Source organism: Urocampus carinirostris, chromosome 11, assembly GCF_059441175.1.
Source record: "Urocampus carinirostris isolate Australia breed hairy pipefish chromosome 11, RoL_Ucar_1.0, whole genome shotgun sequence".
Lineage (NCBI taxonomy): Eukaryota > Metazoa > Chordata > Actinopteri > Syngnathiformes > Syngnathidae > Urocampus > Urocampus carinirostris.
The window spans coordinates 10887904-10906474 of NC_142359.1; the positions used below are offsets into that span (position 1 = coordinate 10887904).

At 42.6% G+C, this 18571-nt stretch overlaps 1 protein-coding gene across 1 annotated transcript; it reads right to left on the reverse strand.

Moving 5' to 3' along the window:
• Positions 1-9560: 9560 nt before the first annotated feature.
• On the reverse strand, positions 9561-15055 carry tm4sf5 (transmembrane 4 L six family member 5). Its single transcript, XM_088348400.1, has 5 exons — positions 14785-15055; positions 13260-13340; positions 13019-13161; positions 10796-10988; positions 9561-10713 (listed from the first exon to the last, which is right to left on the reverse strand). Exons 1-5 carry the CDS (start codon positions 14956-14958, stop codon positions 10696-10698), a joined length of 609 nt encoding a protein of 202 aa, XP_088204526.1. The 5' UTR covers positions 14959-15055; the 3' UTR covers positions 9561-10695.
• Between the last annotated feature and the right edge of the window lie 3516 nt (positions 15056-18571).

The window sequence follows — 18571 nt, forward strand, 5'->3', positions numbered from 1 at the left end:
GGGAGACAAAACAGAAATGAGTCAGGGTCGAAAAGCTTTCCTAGCGTAAACTGAGGTTCGCAGACGTACTGACAATACCAGCTCAGTAGCCTAGATGGTAAGGCACCCGCTTTGAGACTGGGAGGTCGGTGGTTCGCGCCCCGGCCGAGTCATTCCTAAGACTTAAAAAGTGGTCGGCGGCGCCCTCTGTTGGCTGCGGCTGCATCGGCTCGCTACAACGGGTCAGGTGCAATCGACATTTCGTTCTGTGTGCATTGTTACACAGAATGACAATACAAGGAAATTAATATTAATTAAATAATTAACAGGTGACAGAAAGGAGTGGGTTTAAATGGGGACAGGGAGCCAATCAGAGTCCGAGGCAGTTGGCGCCGAAGGAGCGGGCACAAGTGCATCACATCAGTAATCTTGACACTTTCTCAGAATGTGAAAATATTGTGATAAAGTACTTTAGTTTCTGTAATGCAATTAAAGTAATGAAAATGTTGTACATTCTGGATTTGATATGAATAAACGGAATATTTTGCAATTATTTCATTGTTTTAATATTGGTGAATATGGTGAAAACTCAAGCATGACATCTCAAAATACTAGAATAGCATAGAAATATTATACTATAAGGCTGTAAGCTAGTCAGTGAAGAGTTCAAAGTGTGAAGGGTGAATAGCAGCGGGCTAACCACACATCCTCAGGGGGAGTATCACAGACTGTAATCATTTAACAAGCAAGTCAAACATCCAGCATCAGATGGAGAAGGAAAGCCCTAGGTGATAGTTTCTCCACCAGGATGAATGCTGAGCTGAAGTCCGGTAAGAGCATCCTGACATAGTTCTTACCTTTCTCCAAGTGGCTTAAAGTCAAGTCAAGTCATGTTTATTTGTATAACCCTTGAGTCTCAAAGGGCTTCACGGACCACAGATTATTGCCAACTACATATGTCATGATTACCGATATGCTTCACCTGTGCCTTTGGCACCAACTGCCTCGGACTCTGATTGGCTACTGTCCCTATTTAAACCCACTCCTATCTGTCCCCTGTTGTCAGTCCGTCTGCGAACCTCAGTTTACACTAGGCAAGCCCTTTTTTTGACCCTGACTCCAACCTGTTTTTGCTCCTGTCCGTCCCCCGGCTTCAACACGTTTTTGATCCTGACCAAGTCTACTCTCCCGTCCCAGCTTTCGACCATTTTGTCCCCGACCACGTAAACTCTCCTTTCCTGGCTTCCGACTCGCTTCCGACCCCAACCACGTTTTTGCTCTCCTGTCCAAGCTACTGACCCGTTTTTCCGTTCCCGACACAGACATTGCTCGCCACAGAAGTTCCACCTCCACGTTCAGAGCAACCTGCTTCCCGCGCCCAGCGATCACCGGATCGTGGGGGCAACCCTTTCCTTTCTTCCAATAACACTGAGCGAAACGTAACGCAAGTGGGTCCTGTCTCTGTTCTGGTCCTGACAACAGACTATTAGTACACCATCCCCTGATCTAAATTCAACAAGAGTGCAAGGAAAACTCAAAAACCAACATGAAGAAAATGAAGAAACCTTGAGAACAGACCGCACATGAGGTAATCCCCCTTCCAGGATGACCAGGCTGCAATGGATTTTGCAATAACAAATAATACACAGATATTGTCAATATAAAATATAAGTAGTTCATAGGCTATATGATATAAGTGTGTTTTAAGCCTAGATTTAAACAGTTAAAGCAGTATGAAGTGTGGTGTGTATGGCATTGTCAATGGACCAGTTTGCCCTGTAGGCAAACTGGTGAGAATCAAGTTTCGGGGGTAGAGGGTCTTTGGTGTGTTGGAATGTCTCAAAGCATTTCCTGACCACGGGCATAAGTGCAAAGAGGCCTGCAGTCTTTGAGGCTGCCCAATGATACATTCTTAGGGATAGGGATGAGGGTGTTGGTTTTGAGGAAAGATGGAATGCTAGTCTGTGAAGGAGACTGGCTGAAGACCAAGATGAAGACCCCAGCCAGCTGTTCAGCGGGGTCCGCAAGCCCCATCTCTAGTACTTCATCCGTACTAGAGAGGGGGTTTAAGACATCAAGACTGCCGCTGGTTTTTATTGGGTGTTGAAGGATTTTATATATTTGACTATAAAGGATTTTATACAATTGAAGTTACATTTATTGAGTTTAATGCTGCAGTTATTTACTGACTGTGCCTTTATTCAATGAGCAGTGAAAGTTCAGGGCAACCTGGTAGGAAATATTGTTTACAGGAATGGCGGGATAAGATAATTAGCACATCCAGACGCAGAAAGGCCCTGATGACGTAGGACGGCAGGCGATGTTTTGAGAAACGCTCCCCGTTGTTTTGAGGAACCACAGACATCGGGACGCTCGTCTCTGTGATTGTGAAGCTCTTGTTGGGCTTCGTGGGCGCGCCCATGGGAGGAGTCGGCCCACCATCTTGCGGGGAGGCGTGGGCCAAGAAGAAAGCTAAAGGACTTCAGAGAAGGCTTCCCAGAGACTCAGACGACACAAATTCTGCCGTATTCGATGGAGTACACTTAGTTAAATTGCTAATGAAATTAAATCTGCCCCCGTGTGAAAATGTCAGCTTTCTTGTTCATCTTTTCCATCAAGAAACTAGCGCGCATAAATTGTTGGGTGAATGTAGGTTGTGTTTGGTTAATGGAGTCAGATAACTAATTCGAACAATTTGGTAAACGGTACAGGGGTGGCAGTGGCTCAGGAGGTAGAGCGCTCGTCTTGGGATCAAGAGATCGCAGTTCGAATCCCAGCTCTTCCGTGTTACATGTTGAAGTGTCCTTGGGTAAGACACTGAACCCCTAATACCCCCAATAAGCAGGTTAGCGCCTTACATGGCTGCACGGCCGCTATTGGGAAATGTGAAGCACACTGTAAAGCGCTTTGGGAAGTCTTGACTTGAAAAGCGCTATATAAATGCAGATCATTTCATTTCATTTCATTTCATTTATTTCCCAACTGTGTGGTGCAGCTGTTGGTGGCCTAACATCTTCATAGTGACCAAAGAAGACAGTCCTGTACTTAGTTGCATCACCTTTGTGTTCCATGCATGAATTTGCACTTCCTTTCTCATCGAAAACAGGGATAACACATTGACCCCAGGCTTTTCAACATCGGTTAATGAGTGAGGAAAAACAGGTAAAAGTGTAACAGTTTGGTTAAAAACAGAACAGGTGAAGAATTCCGGCTTAATCTTGCTCGCGGTAGGCGGGCCGTCAAGTGGCCTCGCCAACTCATTGCGTCATTCTTGTCCCTGAGCCCGCTCGGTTCTTCACCGAGCCAGAAAGTGTGTCACTTGTCCTTTTTAAGCTATTTTAGTATGTGAAGGTTAGAAAGCTTGTGGTTGGCAGCGAGCAGCCACGCTACAACAAAAGCTTAAAGGCTTAATAACCGACACCGCCTCCAAGGCGAACATTTGACCCTGTCTGATTGGTAACAATCCTATTAGACGTGGAATAAGACTGATAATCACTTATGAGACGGGTCTGGCTGTAATTTGTTTTTGATTCATTTGTTTACATTTTTTGGGGCGGATACATTTTATGACATCTGCTGCTAAACAAACGAACGAAAAGCCACAAACACAATTTCAATGTTATCAGGGCCAGAACGGAAACAGGACCCACTCGCGTAACGTTTCTCAAAGGTTTTATTAGAAGAATGGGAGGGGGTTAGGCCCACAATCCGGGGATTTCTGGACGCGGGAAGCAGGTGGCTCTGAACGCGGAAGTGGGACTTCCGTGGCGAGCGATGGCGGTGTCGGGAACGGAAAAAACGGGTCGGTAGAAGAGCAAAAACGTGGTCGGGATCGGAAACAAGTCGAAGGCCAGGAGAGGAGAGTAGACTTGGTCGAAATCAAAAACGGATCGTTATTCAAGACGGGAGAAAGGAAATGGGCGAGATCAAAACAGGTCGTAATTCGGGACGGGAGAGCAGACGTGGTCGAGATCAAAACAGATCGTAGCAGGAGACAAACAGGAGCAAAAAACGTGACAGACGAAAAAGGGCTTGCCGTGTATGAACAGAGATTCGCAGACGGACCGACAAAAGGGGAGTGACAGGACAGAGTTTAAATACTGACAGGGAGCCAATATGTCAACAAGCCACACAGGCGGGACGAATTGGGTGCCATGGCAACTGTGACACACAGGCGGGGCCAATTGGGTGCCATGGCAACCGTGACAAATGTGGGATGTTCAAAATAACAGCAATATTTTGTAAAACAAATCTCCGTACTCTGCTTGCATCAACATTCGACCTGGGATCACGGCCGCACGGCTGCTGTCCATTTTCTGCTGTCACGGTTGCCATGGCGCCCAATTGGCACCGCCCGTATAACGCCAGCTCCGGCTTTCCGCCTTCTTAAGCTCAGTGCTCTCATTTTTCCTTTGTCAGTCTGTCAACGAACCTCTGCCCCACAAGAGTGGGTTCTGACTCGGTCCTGTTTTCCTGTTGGTATTTCCTGTCCGGTATTATTCCCGTTTATTTTGTCCTGTTAAATAACGTTTTCCAGTTTCGTTACGTCTATTTTTGTCCCATTCATTATTCTCTCCAGTTTTCGTTCCCATCTTGTTTGTCCTGTTTATTTCGATATCCTGTTTCATTATCAATCTTGTCTGTCCCGTCCAGTCCGGTATCGACACCATCTGTCCGATATCTGCTCAGGTAATTGGAATCGATCTCGTCGGTCTCTGGCTTCCTGTCTTTCCACGCCAGACCGCTGCCTAACGTGCATGACTCCCCGTTAGGGTGGTCCTTAATGGGGGTCGAATTTTTTTTTTTTGAAATATTGGGCTCTGACCCCCCGCATATGTTCTTATATCGATAAAAACACACTGTGTGCAATTTTGAACAATTTGGATAATATTTAGAGGTAGCTCAACGACTTTGAAATTTCCCAAAATGGTAAAATTTTGGCAATTTTCGAGAAAAAACGGAAATCTTAACCCTATGTGTACGGCGTTTTAGAACATCCAATTTCAGTCCATTGCTTATAATTGTAACACAAGAAAAGTTACAAGTAACTTTGTACACTAGGTCTGATATAATGTGCGAAAAATCCTTATTTTTCATACCAAAATTTCAGAGGCCTTGAGCGACCTCTAAATATCCTTTGATCTTGATGAAACTTTGCCTAATTACGTTTTGTATATATTGGAACATATTCAAGGGGTCAGAGCATGAAATTTTAAAAGTCGAAAAATAAGGACCACCCTACTCCCCATGTCCCGTAAAACAAAAGGGTTGTGTGAGAACGTCATGCGTTTGGGTCCTGATCCTGTTCCGGTTCATGATATCTGCAGAAACAACAGAAAAAAAGTGCCGACACAGATTTGGCCTGTAGGCCTCCCTCTTTTAACAATAGGGGATAATGAGGAGTGCAGTTCAATTTAGGCGGGCCACATTTTCACGTTTCAAGCGCTCAATAAACAATAGTCAATCAGGGGTAATGTTTCACGGCCAAAAAGTGGGGTTTATTTGAGGCAGCATGCCCCCGACAAAACTGCCTTCTGTCGGTACCCGCTCGCAACAGTATGGTATAGAGGATAATGGATCCGGGCCGCACGAGTGCTGTTCATTTTAGGCAGAAATAAAGTAAGGGCAAACAAAGAACTGCCAAACCCGACAAAGGTGCTCTCTCGCCGTCCCTGCTCATGGCAATATGCGATCAAGGACAATGGATCGTGGTCAGGCCTGACAAAGGTGTGCTCTGTCGGCCCCTGCTGGCCACCTGCTTGCAGCAATGTGGTATTGGTATTGTTCAGTGTACTTTCTGTTGTGTGATAAATCAAATGGATCATTTGAAGGGCGGATACAAAGACCACATGTGTCAGAGTCCGGGACTCGATGGCTGCAAGGAGCTTCGGGTTTGTTAATAATGAATGATTTGAGATAATGTTCTACAAAAGAAAACCAATGCGTGATGCAGCTTTGATTGTTTTTCATTTTCCGCCCCCCCTCAATTGTTATGATTACCGATGTGATTCACCTGTGCCCGCTCATTCGGCGCCAACCGCTGCGTGTTCTGATTGGCTCCCTGTTCCTATTTAAACCCAGTCCTGTAAATCCCCTGTTGTAAGTCTGTCTGCGAACCTCTGTTTATACAAGGCAAGCCTTTTTTGACCCGTTTTTGCTCTCGTTTGTCTCCGGCTCCGAACCGTTTTGATCCCGACTACGTCTCCTCTACCGTCCCGGGTTACGACTCATTTCCGACTCCGACCACTTTGCTCTCCCAGTCCTGGCTACAGACCAATTGTTCCGTCCCTGACACCGCCATCCCTCGCTACGGAAGATCCACTTCCGTGTTCGGATCACAATCCGACTACGAGAGCGACTTGCTTCCCGCGTCCAGCGAACACTGGATCGTGGGCGCAGCCCTTCCTCTTTCCTTCAATATCAGTTGTGGTAAACTTTACGCAATTGGGTCCTGTTTCCGTTCTGGTCCTGACATTGTTACCAGAAACTACTGTATCAAGAGAGGCCTGCCTGCCTGCCTGCCGGAATGGGTGTTAATATCTTTACTTTGTTTAGCATTTTTCTTACTATGCAAAAGTTAAAAAAAAATGCAAATCTCCTCCCTATTCAAATTTCAATAATTCCGCACAATAATCCCTGCAGTCTGTTCAAGGAGATGGTTTGCACTTGACGTCCACTAAGTGGCAGCACCCTAACCTGGAAATATTATTTCCCAGCCCTGAATAGCTCGGGCGTCATCAGTAAGTAGCAAAACAGCCGCCCCTGAGACTGATACAACGAGTGAGTATTTCATTTTTGTTATTCCACAAACACAATGATGATCACATTTTGCGTTTACATTGATGGGAAAAAATTGTATCAAGCAATGTGACCAGATGCCAAATCTAACTTTTTGCCAGATCACGTGGTTTCCTTTCAATTTATCCACAGCCAACTGAATAACTAGGGTTCGGGTAAGGGCTGGGTTGGGTAGGGTTACTTTAACTTGGTTACTTTCAATTACTTTTGGATTACTCCAATACCAAATATGCTAATAAAAGACAAAAGAAATTAAATATGAATAAAATTACTCAATTTTGTGCAGGCTTGGGGAGTAACAGAATACATGGAACTGCAAAAATGATGTTGGCAAGCTGTTTTCATTTTGTTTCTGTCGCATTTTATGTTAGTTTTGCTGGAGATCAAAGAGATCAAAGCCAGTAGAGAAAGCTTACCAAGTGTTGTGAGTCATAATTTTATTCATATTTAGTTTATTTTTTCTTTTATTAGCATATTTGGTATTGGAGTAAGAAAGTAATCAAGTTAAAGTAACCCTACCCAAGCCCTGGGTAAGGGTAATGCAATGTTAGGGTTATGGGTTAGGACTTGTTAGGCGGAGTTAGGGGCTAGTGTTAGGGGTTAGGTTTGGAGTTGTAGTTAGGGTTAGGGAGTGTAAAGGCTAGGGAATAGCATTAGAGGCTTTAGGGTTGCATACCTGTCAATTTATTTTTCCCCAGTATTTCATGTTTTTGATCATTTCAAATTATACAGTACATTGCACAGCATTACTTTTGCAATTAAGTGATAACTTAGTTTAAAATTGAATTAATCTGTAGGGAATTTCTGCCCCCTTAGACCAAAAGAGAGAAATCAGAAAACTAAACTTACTACTTTTGTACAGGATTTTCCTTTAAACTCGTTTTTTGTCAGACTGATCTCGTTTTGCCAATTTCGGTTTGAATCCGGATTGTCTCGTTTACTGTGTAGGGCAAGTAAACCTTTGCAATCACCACTAATCTTCCCCCCCAACTTTTATTTCCTCTCGTTCTCTTTTTTTTCCTGAGGGACAGTTTTAGCACTCGACACTTCATTTTTGGTTGTTTTTGTTTTAAATATTCTTTCTCCTGTTCCTCATTGGATTATTGGACTATCCATGCATTGTACTCGTTAGGACTACGTTTTTCCCCTTTTAAAGTTTTTTGTACATTATTCATTTTCAGGGTTGGGTGGGGTTACTTTAACTGGATTACTTTCAATTACTTTTGGATTACTCCAATACCAAATATGCTAAAAGACAAAAGAAACTAAATATGAATAAAATGATGACTGACAACACGTGGGAAGCTTTCTCTCCTGGCTTTGATCTCTTTGATCTCCGGCAAAACTAACATAAAATGCGACAGAAACAAAATGAAAATAAATCCAAAAAGCTTGCCAACATCATTTTTGCCGTTCCATGTATTCTGTTACTCCCCAAGCCTGCACACGATTTAGTAATTTTATTCACATTTAGTTTCTTTTGTCTTTTATTAGCATATTTGGTATTGGAGTAATCCAAAAGTAATTGAAAGTAATCCAGTTAAAGTAACCCTACCCAACCCTGTTTATTTTGTCTTCCTGTTGGTTGTGCCGTTTCGTGGACAACTATGGACAGACCGCGCCCCCTAACGGACAGTTCTCGGACCTACACAGGTCTCAGAAAAAAAACAGCAATTTCTACAACAAAGTCTGATACCCAGAAGTTTGTGATTGTAATTGTAAACATTCAGGTCTATGTATTGATGAAATAATGTTGCCATGATTGGTAAATGTGTCATTTGGGGGACATTCCTCCATAAAGAAATCTATTGCACCCTGGTCATCCTGGAAGGGGGATTACCACTTCTGAGGCCCCTTCTCAAGGTTATTTTTCTCGTGCTGAGGTTTTGAGTTTTTCCTTGCCCGCATGTTGGTTTGAGATCAGGGGACGGTGTAATTGTAACTTGTGCAGTTCTTTAAGACATTTTGTGATTAAGGGATATACAAATAACTGTGATTTGACTCGACCTGACTTGACTCTGTGAAATTTCTGCCCTTTGGCTTCGAAAAAATATTGACGAGGGCCAATTGGCCCACCAGTAGATAGGTGCCACCTTCCCCCAAATAAAGAACCACGCCCAAGAGATATAATTTTAGTCCAGCTTCACCGCCCCTTTAAAACAAGATACCTAACAGAGTTTGTGCTCTTTTTTTTATTGGACTCGCCGGTGAGCCGCATCAAGCAGACAGCACCAGCCTAAATTGCGGCCCTTCGTGGACACTTGTTGCACACATTGAAACACCTCAAAGCGCGACGGAGCTTCAACTCCAGTCGCACAGCTTCCAAGGTGACGTTTTTAAACTAAACATCATACTGTTGGTTCTTGGGAAAAAAATATTAGCGGAATTCTCTCTATAAAAAAATACGCCAAATTAATTTGCATTACAACAGGAATATTTTGGTTTGTCTTTGTTAGTAACTTAACGCTCTAACCGGTCGATTTTCTCAGGGTCCCTTTTTTTCCTTGTTTTTTTTTGTTGATTACTTGCATTAATAAATCGTTTTGTGTAAAGTACCTCTGCCCGGTTCCTTGGTTCCATCTCTTTCTGGATTAGTAATTCATAACTGAATTCCCAAAACTCAAACTGATAACTTAATTTAAAATTGAAATAATTTGAAGGGAGTTTCTGCCCCTTTAGACCAAAAGAGAGAGATCTGAAAACTAAACTTTATGGTGAAGCGCTAGAGTGGGATCTAACTTTGGTTCAGTCCACCCACATGTGAAATTCAAAGACAGTCTGAGTTTGGTATGGAGTGACAATTTTATTTTACTTCTTGCAAGAAGGACACCGGCCTAAATGTGTGCAGTCACAGTTTGTTCCGCCTTTTATGCAGTTCCAGTCGTGAATTGAGAAGCAGGATATGACTAGAAAATCAATCATTGAAAACCGCTGGATCATGAGTTTAAACACAATGAACAATGGTGACATTGGTATATCTGTTTGAGAACAACCCATCTCATTTAAACTTAAGCACAGATGACCGGATGCTGTTTTGCTATCTTGAGGAAACTTTATCGAGAAAGTCAGTCTTTGAAGTCCGCTAAATCATGAGTTTAAACACAATGAACATTGGTGTAATTCACACAGCATGTAAAACAGGAAATGTTTGGGGCCATGGGTTTTAACAGCAGATGATCAGGGAGACCATACATTGTTTTCATGGGTTGAATATAGGGTCACATCCCCCTCAGTGAATCTGAATTGTTAACATAAAAAGACACACATTTATCATTTAATTTACCCTACAGCAAGCAGCATTTAGAAGCAAATTGGTTAACTGAACAACTGTAGAGTAATTATTTTAAACACTAAATACATTTAAATTAAAGCAAAAACCCCTACAACTGGTAGCAGACGACAACATCTTCAAAGATTGCTATTATTGTTGCGATAATCTACAAAGTCTGATTTATGAGTAAATAGGCGTTGTGTTCGTACAGATTATTGAGGGAGCAAAGGGGTTAGGTTTTTAGGTCAGGGGTTAGGGAGGGTTACAGTTGGAGTTAGGGTTAGGCAGAGTTAAGGTTTAGGGGTTAGTGTTAAGGGTTAGGTTTGGAGTTGGAGTCAAGGTTAGGGAGGGTAGTGGTCGAGGTTGGGGTTTACCCAAAAAAGGCATCATTTGCCCCAGAAACTGGCTTAATTCGTGCAAATATGAACAACATCAGTATGAGAAGCAATTAAATGGCAAATATATATCCATCAATAAATGTCAATTTTAGTGTTCTTTTCTTATATGTAGGGAATTCCTCAAAGATTTTGTCACACTGTAATAAAACATACACAAAAAAGAGTCGGAGTCGCGATCCAATGCAGCAAAAGAAAACTCTGTGAGGATCAAAATCCCGATCCATCCACAGACTGTTGCATCCTGACACTTCACAGTCCGCTTTCATCCTAAAATATGAAAACAAAAATTAGCCAACCTTTCAAAGTGAGATGTTCAGCAGGTTCCTCGGAAATCCTGGCAGCTCCTTACCTCCTTGCTCTCCCTGCAATCCCCGCAGATGCAGCCCAGGCATCCGTTGACCACCTGAATGCCGCACAGTACCGATTGTAGCACGCTCATGGACAGAAGGATGGAAAAGAGGACCACGTGCCACATCACAGCGTTTTTGGGGTACAGGCACACGTCCCACCAGTCCTGGTTCACCAGGTAGCTCTCATTGCCCCTGATGAGAGGATTCACTTACTGTTAACTGTAAATTCCAGACTACAAGCTGCTACTTTTTTTCAACAATTTACATTTCTACATTTCGTTTTTATTTTTTGCTTGGCAGATGGTCGATGCCCTTTCCTTGGACATCCCGAGCTGCGGTGCCCGGCGGTGTCACCTCGGCTGGCACCTAGAAGCTGCTATAGAGCTGGTGTGGACTAGATAATCCAACTGCTTGATTAAAGTGTAGCATGAAGAAGGCACGCGGCGGGTGGTGAGGGAATGTGATTTCTGCCAAGTGCTCTAAATGTCAGAGTGAAGAAATTCAATAAAGTGCGAGTAAACAGCGGAAGTAACTATGACTCCTCAACATCTAATTAGTGACACCCATGAATGGATAAACAAGATTCTCACTGTCCTTATGTAGTAATATCGCAATCATGGCAAAATCGGCGGGAAAAGTCTAGTACAGAAAAAAAACATTGTGTCGCTATTAAGACATTCATTTGCAGACTCTGTCATCACCTAGCATGTCAGTCAATGTTAATTAAATTGCTATCAACATATATGCAAGTGGGCAGCACGGCGGCGCAGCGGTAAGCGCGTGTGCGGCACTGTTCTGAGGTCGTGGGAACCTCCTAAGTTGGTTCAAATCCAGCTCCCGGCCTTACTGTGCGGAGTTTGTATGTTCTCCCCGTACTTGCGTGGGTTTCCTCCGGGCACTCCGGTTTCCTCCCACATTCCAAAAACATGCATTTCAGGTGAATTGGCCGGTCCAAATTGTCCCTAAGTGTGAATGAGCGAGTGAGTTGTCTGTCCCCGTGTGCCCTGCGATTGGCTGGCAACCAGTCCAGGGTGTCCCCTGCCCCCTGCCCGATGATTGCTGGGATGGGCTCCAGCATCCCCGCGACCCTACTGAGGATAAGCGATGAGATGAGATATATGCAAGTGTGCGACACAAACAGTCTGAAAACAAAACTCTATTTACTTTACTGATGAAAATTCAGAAGCCATTACAATCACAACAGCCTGTAAACATGCTGTGCCATCCGACTGATCTGAAGCTCTGCCGTTCCTTGCACATGTAACAAAGTGATAGAAAGGAGACTTCGTATTGCTAGTACAATAGTTGCTAACTTAGAGGACGTACACAATAATTATTGGGCTGACAGTTATCAGACTATCACAGCCTGATATGACGTCCACAGGTTGCCCGAAAAATATACACGATAGTCACCTGCTGCTACATTAAAATATTCAATCAGTCAACACTACTTGTGAGAAAAATTCCAAGCATTTATGTATTATTTTAGATAGATAGATGGATACTTTATTCATTCCCGCAGTGTTTTGCCTTTATTCCTTGTTGCACTCCTGCTTATACGTTAATGCCAAATTAGTTGATTGAGATTAAAAGCCACTGACACAATCTGCAAACGAGTGTCTTAATTGCGACCAAATGTGTTACTTTTCCTGAACATTTCCCCGCTGATTCTGTTAAAATCTTACTCCATAGGGACACTGGGAATCTTGTTTATCCATTTACGTGTATCCATTCAAGGGAGTGTCTTAATCATGATACAAATATTTACTTTTTTGTACTAGACATTTCCCTGTGGATTTTTAAAAAAATGTGAGAGATGGATATGAATGTGGAAATGTTTATGGCTATTTAAGCCTTTGACTTAAAATTCAGTGCTGCTTGTCCAAAACAAGGTTGAGTTTATTCCTCAAATTTGCGCATGCGACTTTTACCAGCTCAGTAGCCTAGATGGTAGTGTGCCCGCTTTGAGACTGGGAGGTCGCTGGTTCGCGCCTCGACCAAGACATACCTAATTGGTATAATGGCGGCGCCCTCTGGCTGCGGCTGCACCGACTCGCTACAACGGGTCAGGTGTATCGACATTTCGTTCTATGTACATTGTTACAAAGAATGACAATACAAAGGAAATTATTATTATTATTATTATTAATAATGTGTGCTTCGTAGTCCAGAATTTACAGTATGTCTCAATCAATCTTGGTCAAAGCAAGGGAAGCACTCACGTTCCGAGATCTTCGAAGGGGGATTTCCAAACATCTCCCACCACACGACACTTGGGCCCGATGGCCAGGCCGGCAGAGGCCACACTGCAGCAGTAGATGGCGCCCACCAGGCCAAACGCAGACGAGAACACCGAATTCAACATCTGGCGGAGGGTTGAACCCGGATGTTATCTCGGCGCCACCCCGACCCTGTGTTTGCCTTTATTCCTTATCTAGTAGAGGTGTAATCTCGAGCACTCACCCGACAACGGTTGCCGCAGCAACCCTTTCCACAGCAACCCTTGCCCCCGGCCCTGATAGCAGAGCAGCTCGGGCACAGCATCTGAAAAGGAGATTTAGGGCTCTAAAGAGAGGGCATTTGACGACACGATACGAAGAAAAGAATGCATTCACTATTTCTAGAAAGGTCCCATCTAATGGCTCATTCTGGACAATTTCACATGCATACGAGACAGGCTGAGAAAATAAGAATATTGTGATACAGTTATTATTTACTGTCGTGCCATTTTTTTTAAAGCCATATATTTTAGATTCAATACAAATACAGATAATTATTCCAAGTATTTTATTGTTTTAATACTCCATTATCTCCTTTCAGAATGTTACAATATTATAAAAAAAGTAGGCTGTAATATAATAATTTTCTGAGACATTCCGCTGTGACAAAAAAAAACAATGGACAGAGGTCAACATAATCAAAATAATAAAAATTATTAATCAAGAATACAATGTGCCAATGAAAAGTATTGTATGCATTTTTTAATACTAATGGTGTTAGGGCGGGGTCAGCAACAGGAGCTGCGTATGGCTCTTCAGTGCTTCCTAGTGGCTTTACGGCACATTTTTTCAAAATGTCAATAATGAAAAATGATATGGTTCCTACGGGAGGAAATACTTTAAGCATTCTTTATTTTTTACAACGAATATAGATACAAACAGTATATATGTACAGTAAGTGTTTCCTTATATAAAATTTTAAATTTTTTGAGGCTGCAAACATGTTTTTTGTTTGTTTGTTTTTTGCTCCAATATTTCTCTCTCAACATTTTTGTTTGCCAACCCTTCTGTTAGGATTACGTTAGCTTTTTGCTGTGGTCAATTATAAAAAAATAAATAGAAGTTGTCAAGAAAGTAATAATCTGAAAAATTGTATATATATTTTAACGTTTGTTTATGGCTCTTTTGCCCAGTTTAGTCATTTTTATTTAGTGTTCAGTTAAAAAGTCCATAAACATGGGGTTATCCGACTTTCTTTTATTGCTATAGTATCGCTAATAAATATAGAATCCATCCATCTAATCCTTCTAATCTGAACCACTTTATAAATCCCAATTCTTGTTTGTGTTTGTATGTGACTTATAGGCTCCGAAATAGTAGAACAGATTTTTGTAAAAATTTACACAGTGTTACTTTGTGCCTCAACGAGTGTCTTTAGCGGTATTTTGTGTCAAAGCACACCTAATAAATACCCCCCAATAGAACCCCCCCCACCCAAAAAAAAACAAAAAAACAAAAACTAACATCTATTTTCGTGGGGTCTCTAATACCTTCTGACGGCCAAATTGGGTACTGCAGATCACTCCAGGCAGCCCAAACAATCTCTCATTATTGTATCTTCTAAAGTTTCAGTAGATAAGTAATAAATCCAGAATGGATGACATTTTTTTTTATTTTCACTACAGAAAATAAAGAACTTTATCACAATGTCATTTTTTGAGACGGTCGTCTACACACACACACAAAAAGCAATTAGTATAGTTACTTACAAAAAGGCCTCCTCCGATGAGACCCCCCATCAGCCAAACCTGCAGGGAGATCTGATCGGTTTCCAGACTCTGGCCGTCCGGGAAGAAGAGCAGCAGGTTGGAAATCATGCAGACGAAGGCCGAAGGCAGCAGGATCAAGCCCACCAAGCGGGCACACTTCCCCGTGCAACACATCCTGCCTCGTTTCCACGGTAGTGCTGCCCTCGAGCTCGAGCGGCGAAAGAGGCGAGCGAACTGAATACGTCACTGGCCGAAAGTCAAACATGGCAAAAGCGGAAGCAAGGTAGGGAACAAAGGCCATCAAGGATGCATGAGAGCTTTTATTTTTCGCTTCTGATTGGCTGGACGTGAACGTTGATATTACCTCGGCCGTTACTCGAGTAGACTATGATATCTTTTTTATCTTCTGGATTATTCTGGCGAAGCCCATTGACGGTTGGTTTGTGAGACTGAGGGGGCAAAGGTGAAGGGCCTGTACATGTTTGCATGTCACTTCCTCTCCATGTCACAACCAGCACAAAGGGTAGACCCGATCGCCTAAAGTTTCTCACAAGTTTATTGAATAGAAAGAAGAATGGCAGTGCCCGCGATCCGGAGCGCACTGGACGCGGGAAGCAAGTCGCTCTCTCAATCGGCTCGTGATCCGAATATGGAAGTGGGTCTTCTGTAGCGGGAGAGGGCGGTGTCAGGGGCGGAAAAACAAGTCAAGTCATGTTTACCGTAAATTCCGGACTATAGAGCGCGCACTTGACTATAAGCCGCATCCACCACATTTTAGGAGGAAAACCGATTTTGTACTTACACAAGCAGCACCTGTATATAAGCCGCACGCACCCACGTTGAAAAATGCAACACAATCACAAAATTAACCCAAACCCGACTTTAAGTCCCGCGATTGAAACTGAATGTCCTTCATTAAAGTACACAGTCCAAAAATCACAGCCGGCAAAATGAACGGAAAATGATACCGGTACTCAAGGTTTGATGCAGACCTGCAGAGTCCGGGTCCCGTTGAAAGTAATCGGAGGAAAAAAGTGTATATTTCCAAAGGTAAGGGTGGGAAAAATATATATCCACTATTGTCCGCCGTGTCCACAAACACTCACCTTTACCGGTCTCCACTTCCCGTCATCCAGCGTTTGTTATGCCCCTTCTTTTTAATTCGCCCGTGCAAAACATATCAGAATAAGTGTCCAAAATAAATACATTGCAAAAATATACAGTTGCAAATACATATTATACATGGTTACACATTTTACAAAGAAAGACGGTACACCGAGAGTTTTCAAAGCTGTAATAATAATAATATAACTTTCATCCCAAACGGTGCCTGTGACAGGGCAGTTAATAAAAGCAACACGCTAGCAACACGCTTGCAACACAGTAAACGGGTCCATTAAAAAAACATACTGTACTTGTAAAAATCACGGTAAACCGTCCTCATCTTCCTCCTTTGAACTGAAGCCATCAAAGTCGTCTTCCTCAGTGTCGGAAAGAAACTTTGTCATATAGACGTGGTCCCAAGCTCCCGCAGCCTCACTCGCGCTGTCATTGTCGCTTGAACTCTCATCCACTCCTGATTCTGTGCCCTCCTCTCCGTCAAGCAGCAGACCGGGTTTTCGGAACCCGTTGGTGATGGTGGATTTTTTTGATGTGCCTTTCTTTTTGTATTTTGCATGATGAGGGTATGTTTGTGCTAATTTAATTAATGCACAAGCCAAGAAGTTGCAGTCTTCCTCGGCGCATATATTCCACCGGTCTAAATCTTACCTTTTGTACTCGAGCGCCACTGGCGGCGGTTAGAAAAATTACATAAATTGGCCGCATCACTGAATAAGCCGCAGGGTTGAAAGTTTGGGGAAAAAGTAGCGGCTTATAGTCCGGAATTTTTGGTATATGTATAGCCCTTAATCACAGAGAATCTCAAAGGGCTGCACAATGTTTCTCAAGGTTTCTTCATTTTCCTCATGCTGAGGTTTTTGAGTTTTTCCTTGCCCTCATGTAGGTTTTAGATCAGGGGATGGAGTGATAATAGTCCGTAGTTTGCAATAATCTGTAGACTGTGCAGCCCTTTGAGACTCCTTGTGATTAAGGGATATACAAATAAACATGACTTGGCTTGACTGGACTCTGCAGTCAACAATAGCAGTGATAATGGATTGTGGCCACAACCCTGCATTTAATATGAGGTGGCCAGAAGAGGCATGCCTCACCACAAAAGTCTGAGCTCGCAGCAATATGGGTTTAGATATGGATAACAGCTGCTCAAATGCACTTCATTTCAGAACAAAATACAGTAACTGGAGAAAATGAGCCGCCAGGTCCGATAAAAGTGGACTGTGCCGCTCCCTGAACTGCAGCAGTATGTTATTAGGGATGATGGATCGCGGCTGCAAAAGTCAATTTCATTGAAATTGAAAATACAGTAATGACAGACAGAGAGCCATTAGGCCCAACAATAAAAGCGTTCTGCCCTTACTCGTAGCAATAGGCAACCAGGAATGAATGATTACGGTTGCACTGGTGCAGTTCATTTTAGGTGGAAAGACCAGGGGAAAAAAGCCGCTCGTCATTACACAAATTTGATCTTTCGGCCCCAGCTCTTAGCAATAGTTGATGAGGGATATTGGATCGTGGTTGCACCGTTTCACTTAAACTGAGCGGTATTTTGTTAAAAACATTAAAAATGAATAAAAATAAAAGCACTGCTCTGTATTCGTTTATAGTGGGAACTTGACAAGGAACTAGAACCCAAATCTGCGAGATAATCCCCCATGTGCTCTCTGGGCTCTCGCTTTCAGCAATAGTTGACTGGCTATATCGGATCGCGGCCCACAGTGCAATTCATTTTAGGCGGGCCACATGTCACACTTCTTTGGCCCGAATTGTAAGAAAATGCGCTCTGAGATCTTGCACCCAGTAAATAACACCCAAGACTATATTCTTTTGGTTCAATATTTTTTAAATTTCTAAAATTAATATTTTTCAAAGTGCAGTGCACTGAGGCCTCAAAGTGCAAGGTAGCGAGGGATTACTGGACATACATTTTTTCACAGTTTTGTATGGTAACACTGGGACCACTGCAGAGACACTTTTCTATCATAGTGATTTGAGTTTGCCCTGTAATAAAATGCCTGATTGTGTTTAGCAAATAATTCAATATTCTTTAGTTGCAGCTCTTAATGAGAGCTCACTAAGTTGATTCAGGTTACATTACCTGATGCTGAATTTCCTAGTTGGATGACTTCCATCTCAATTATAATTGAAACACGTCATGAGTTTCTGTTTTCCTCAGTTTTCTGGCACCCTGAATGGAATTGCAGTGTGACAGGCCTTTGAGAAAATGACTTTTGAATTCAGGTGCCTGACGCAATCTTTGAATGTAGGAGTGGCCATGAAAGTCCTTGTAACAGATGAAAGCAGAGTACAAAATAAGTTCAAACCATGACATTGTTATCACATTTATTTTGTTGTTTTTATATTCTATTCAATGATGTTTGATTATTCCCACAACCCCCCCCTCCCTCATAAGTGTTGTTTGCTGGGGACAGTTGTAACAGAGAAATTCCTAGAGTTAATGTTTTTTTTTATGTATTTAATCCCTTTCAAATTGGTGTTTATAATCCATAGTATAAAATATTAATTTATTTAATTATTATCTTATTGTCATTGATAACAACATAGTGGACATCGTCTACAACAAAATTAGACGTGGCACTTCGGGATAAAAATGACATAAAAGGCTAAGAGAATACAGTGGAACCTCGGTTTTCGAACGCCTCTCAGT

Coding starts and splice junctions, on each gene's coding strand:
- tm4sf5 (XM_088348400.1), bottom strand. CDS start 14,958: ATGTGTTGCACGGGGAAGTGTGCCCGCTTGGTGGGCTTGATCCTGCTG. Junction 13,341..14,784: donor TCATCGGAGGAGGCCTTTTT/GTAAGTAACTAT, acceptor TCTCCTTTTCAG/ATGCTGTGCCCGAGCTGCTC. Junction 13,162..13,259: donor GCTGCGGCAACCGTTGTCGG/GTGAGTGCTCGA, acceptor ACCCTCCGCCAG/ATGTTGAATTCGGTGTTCTC.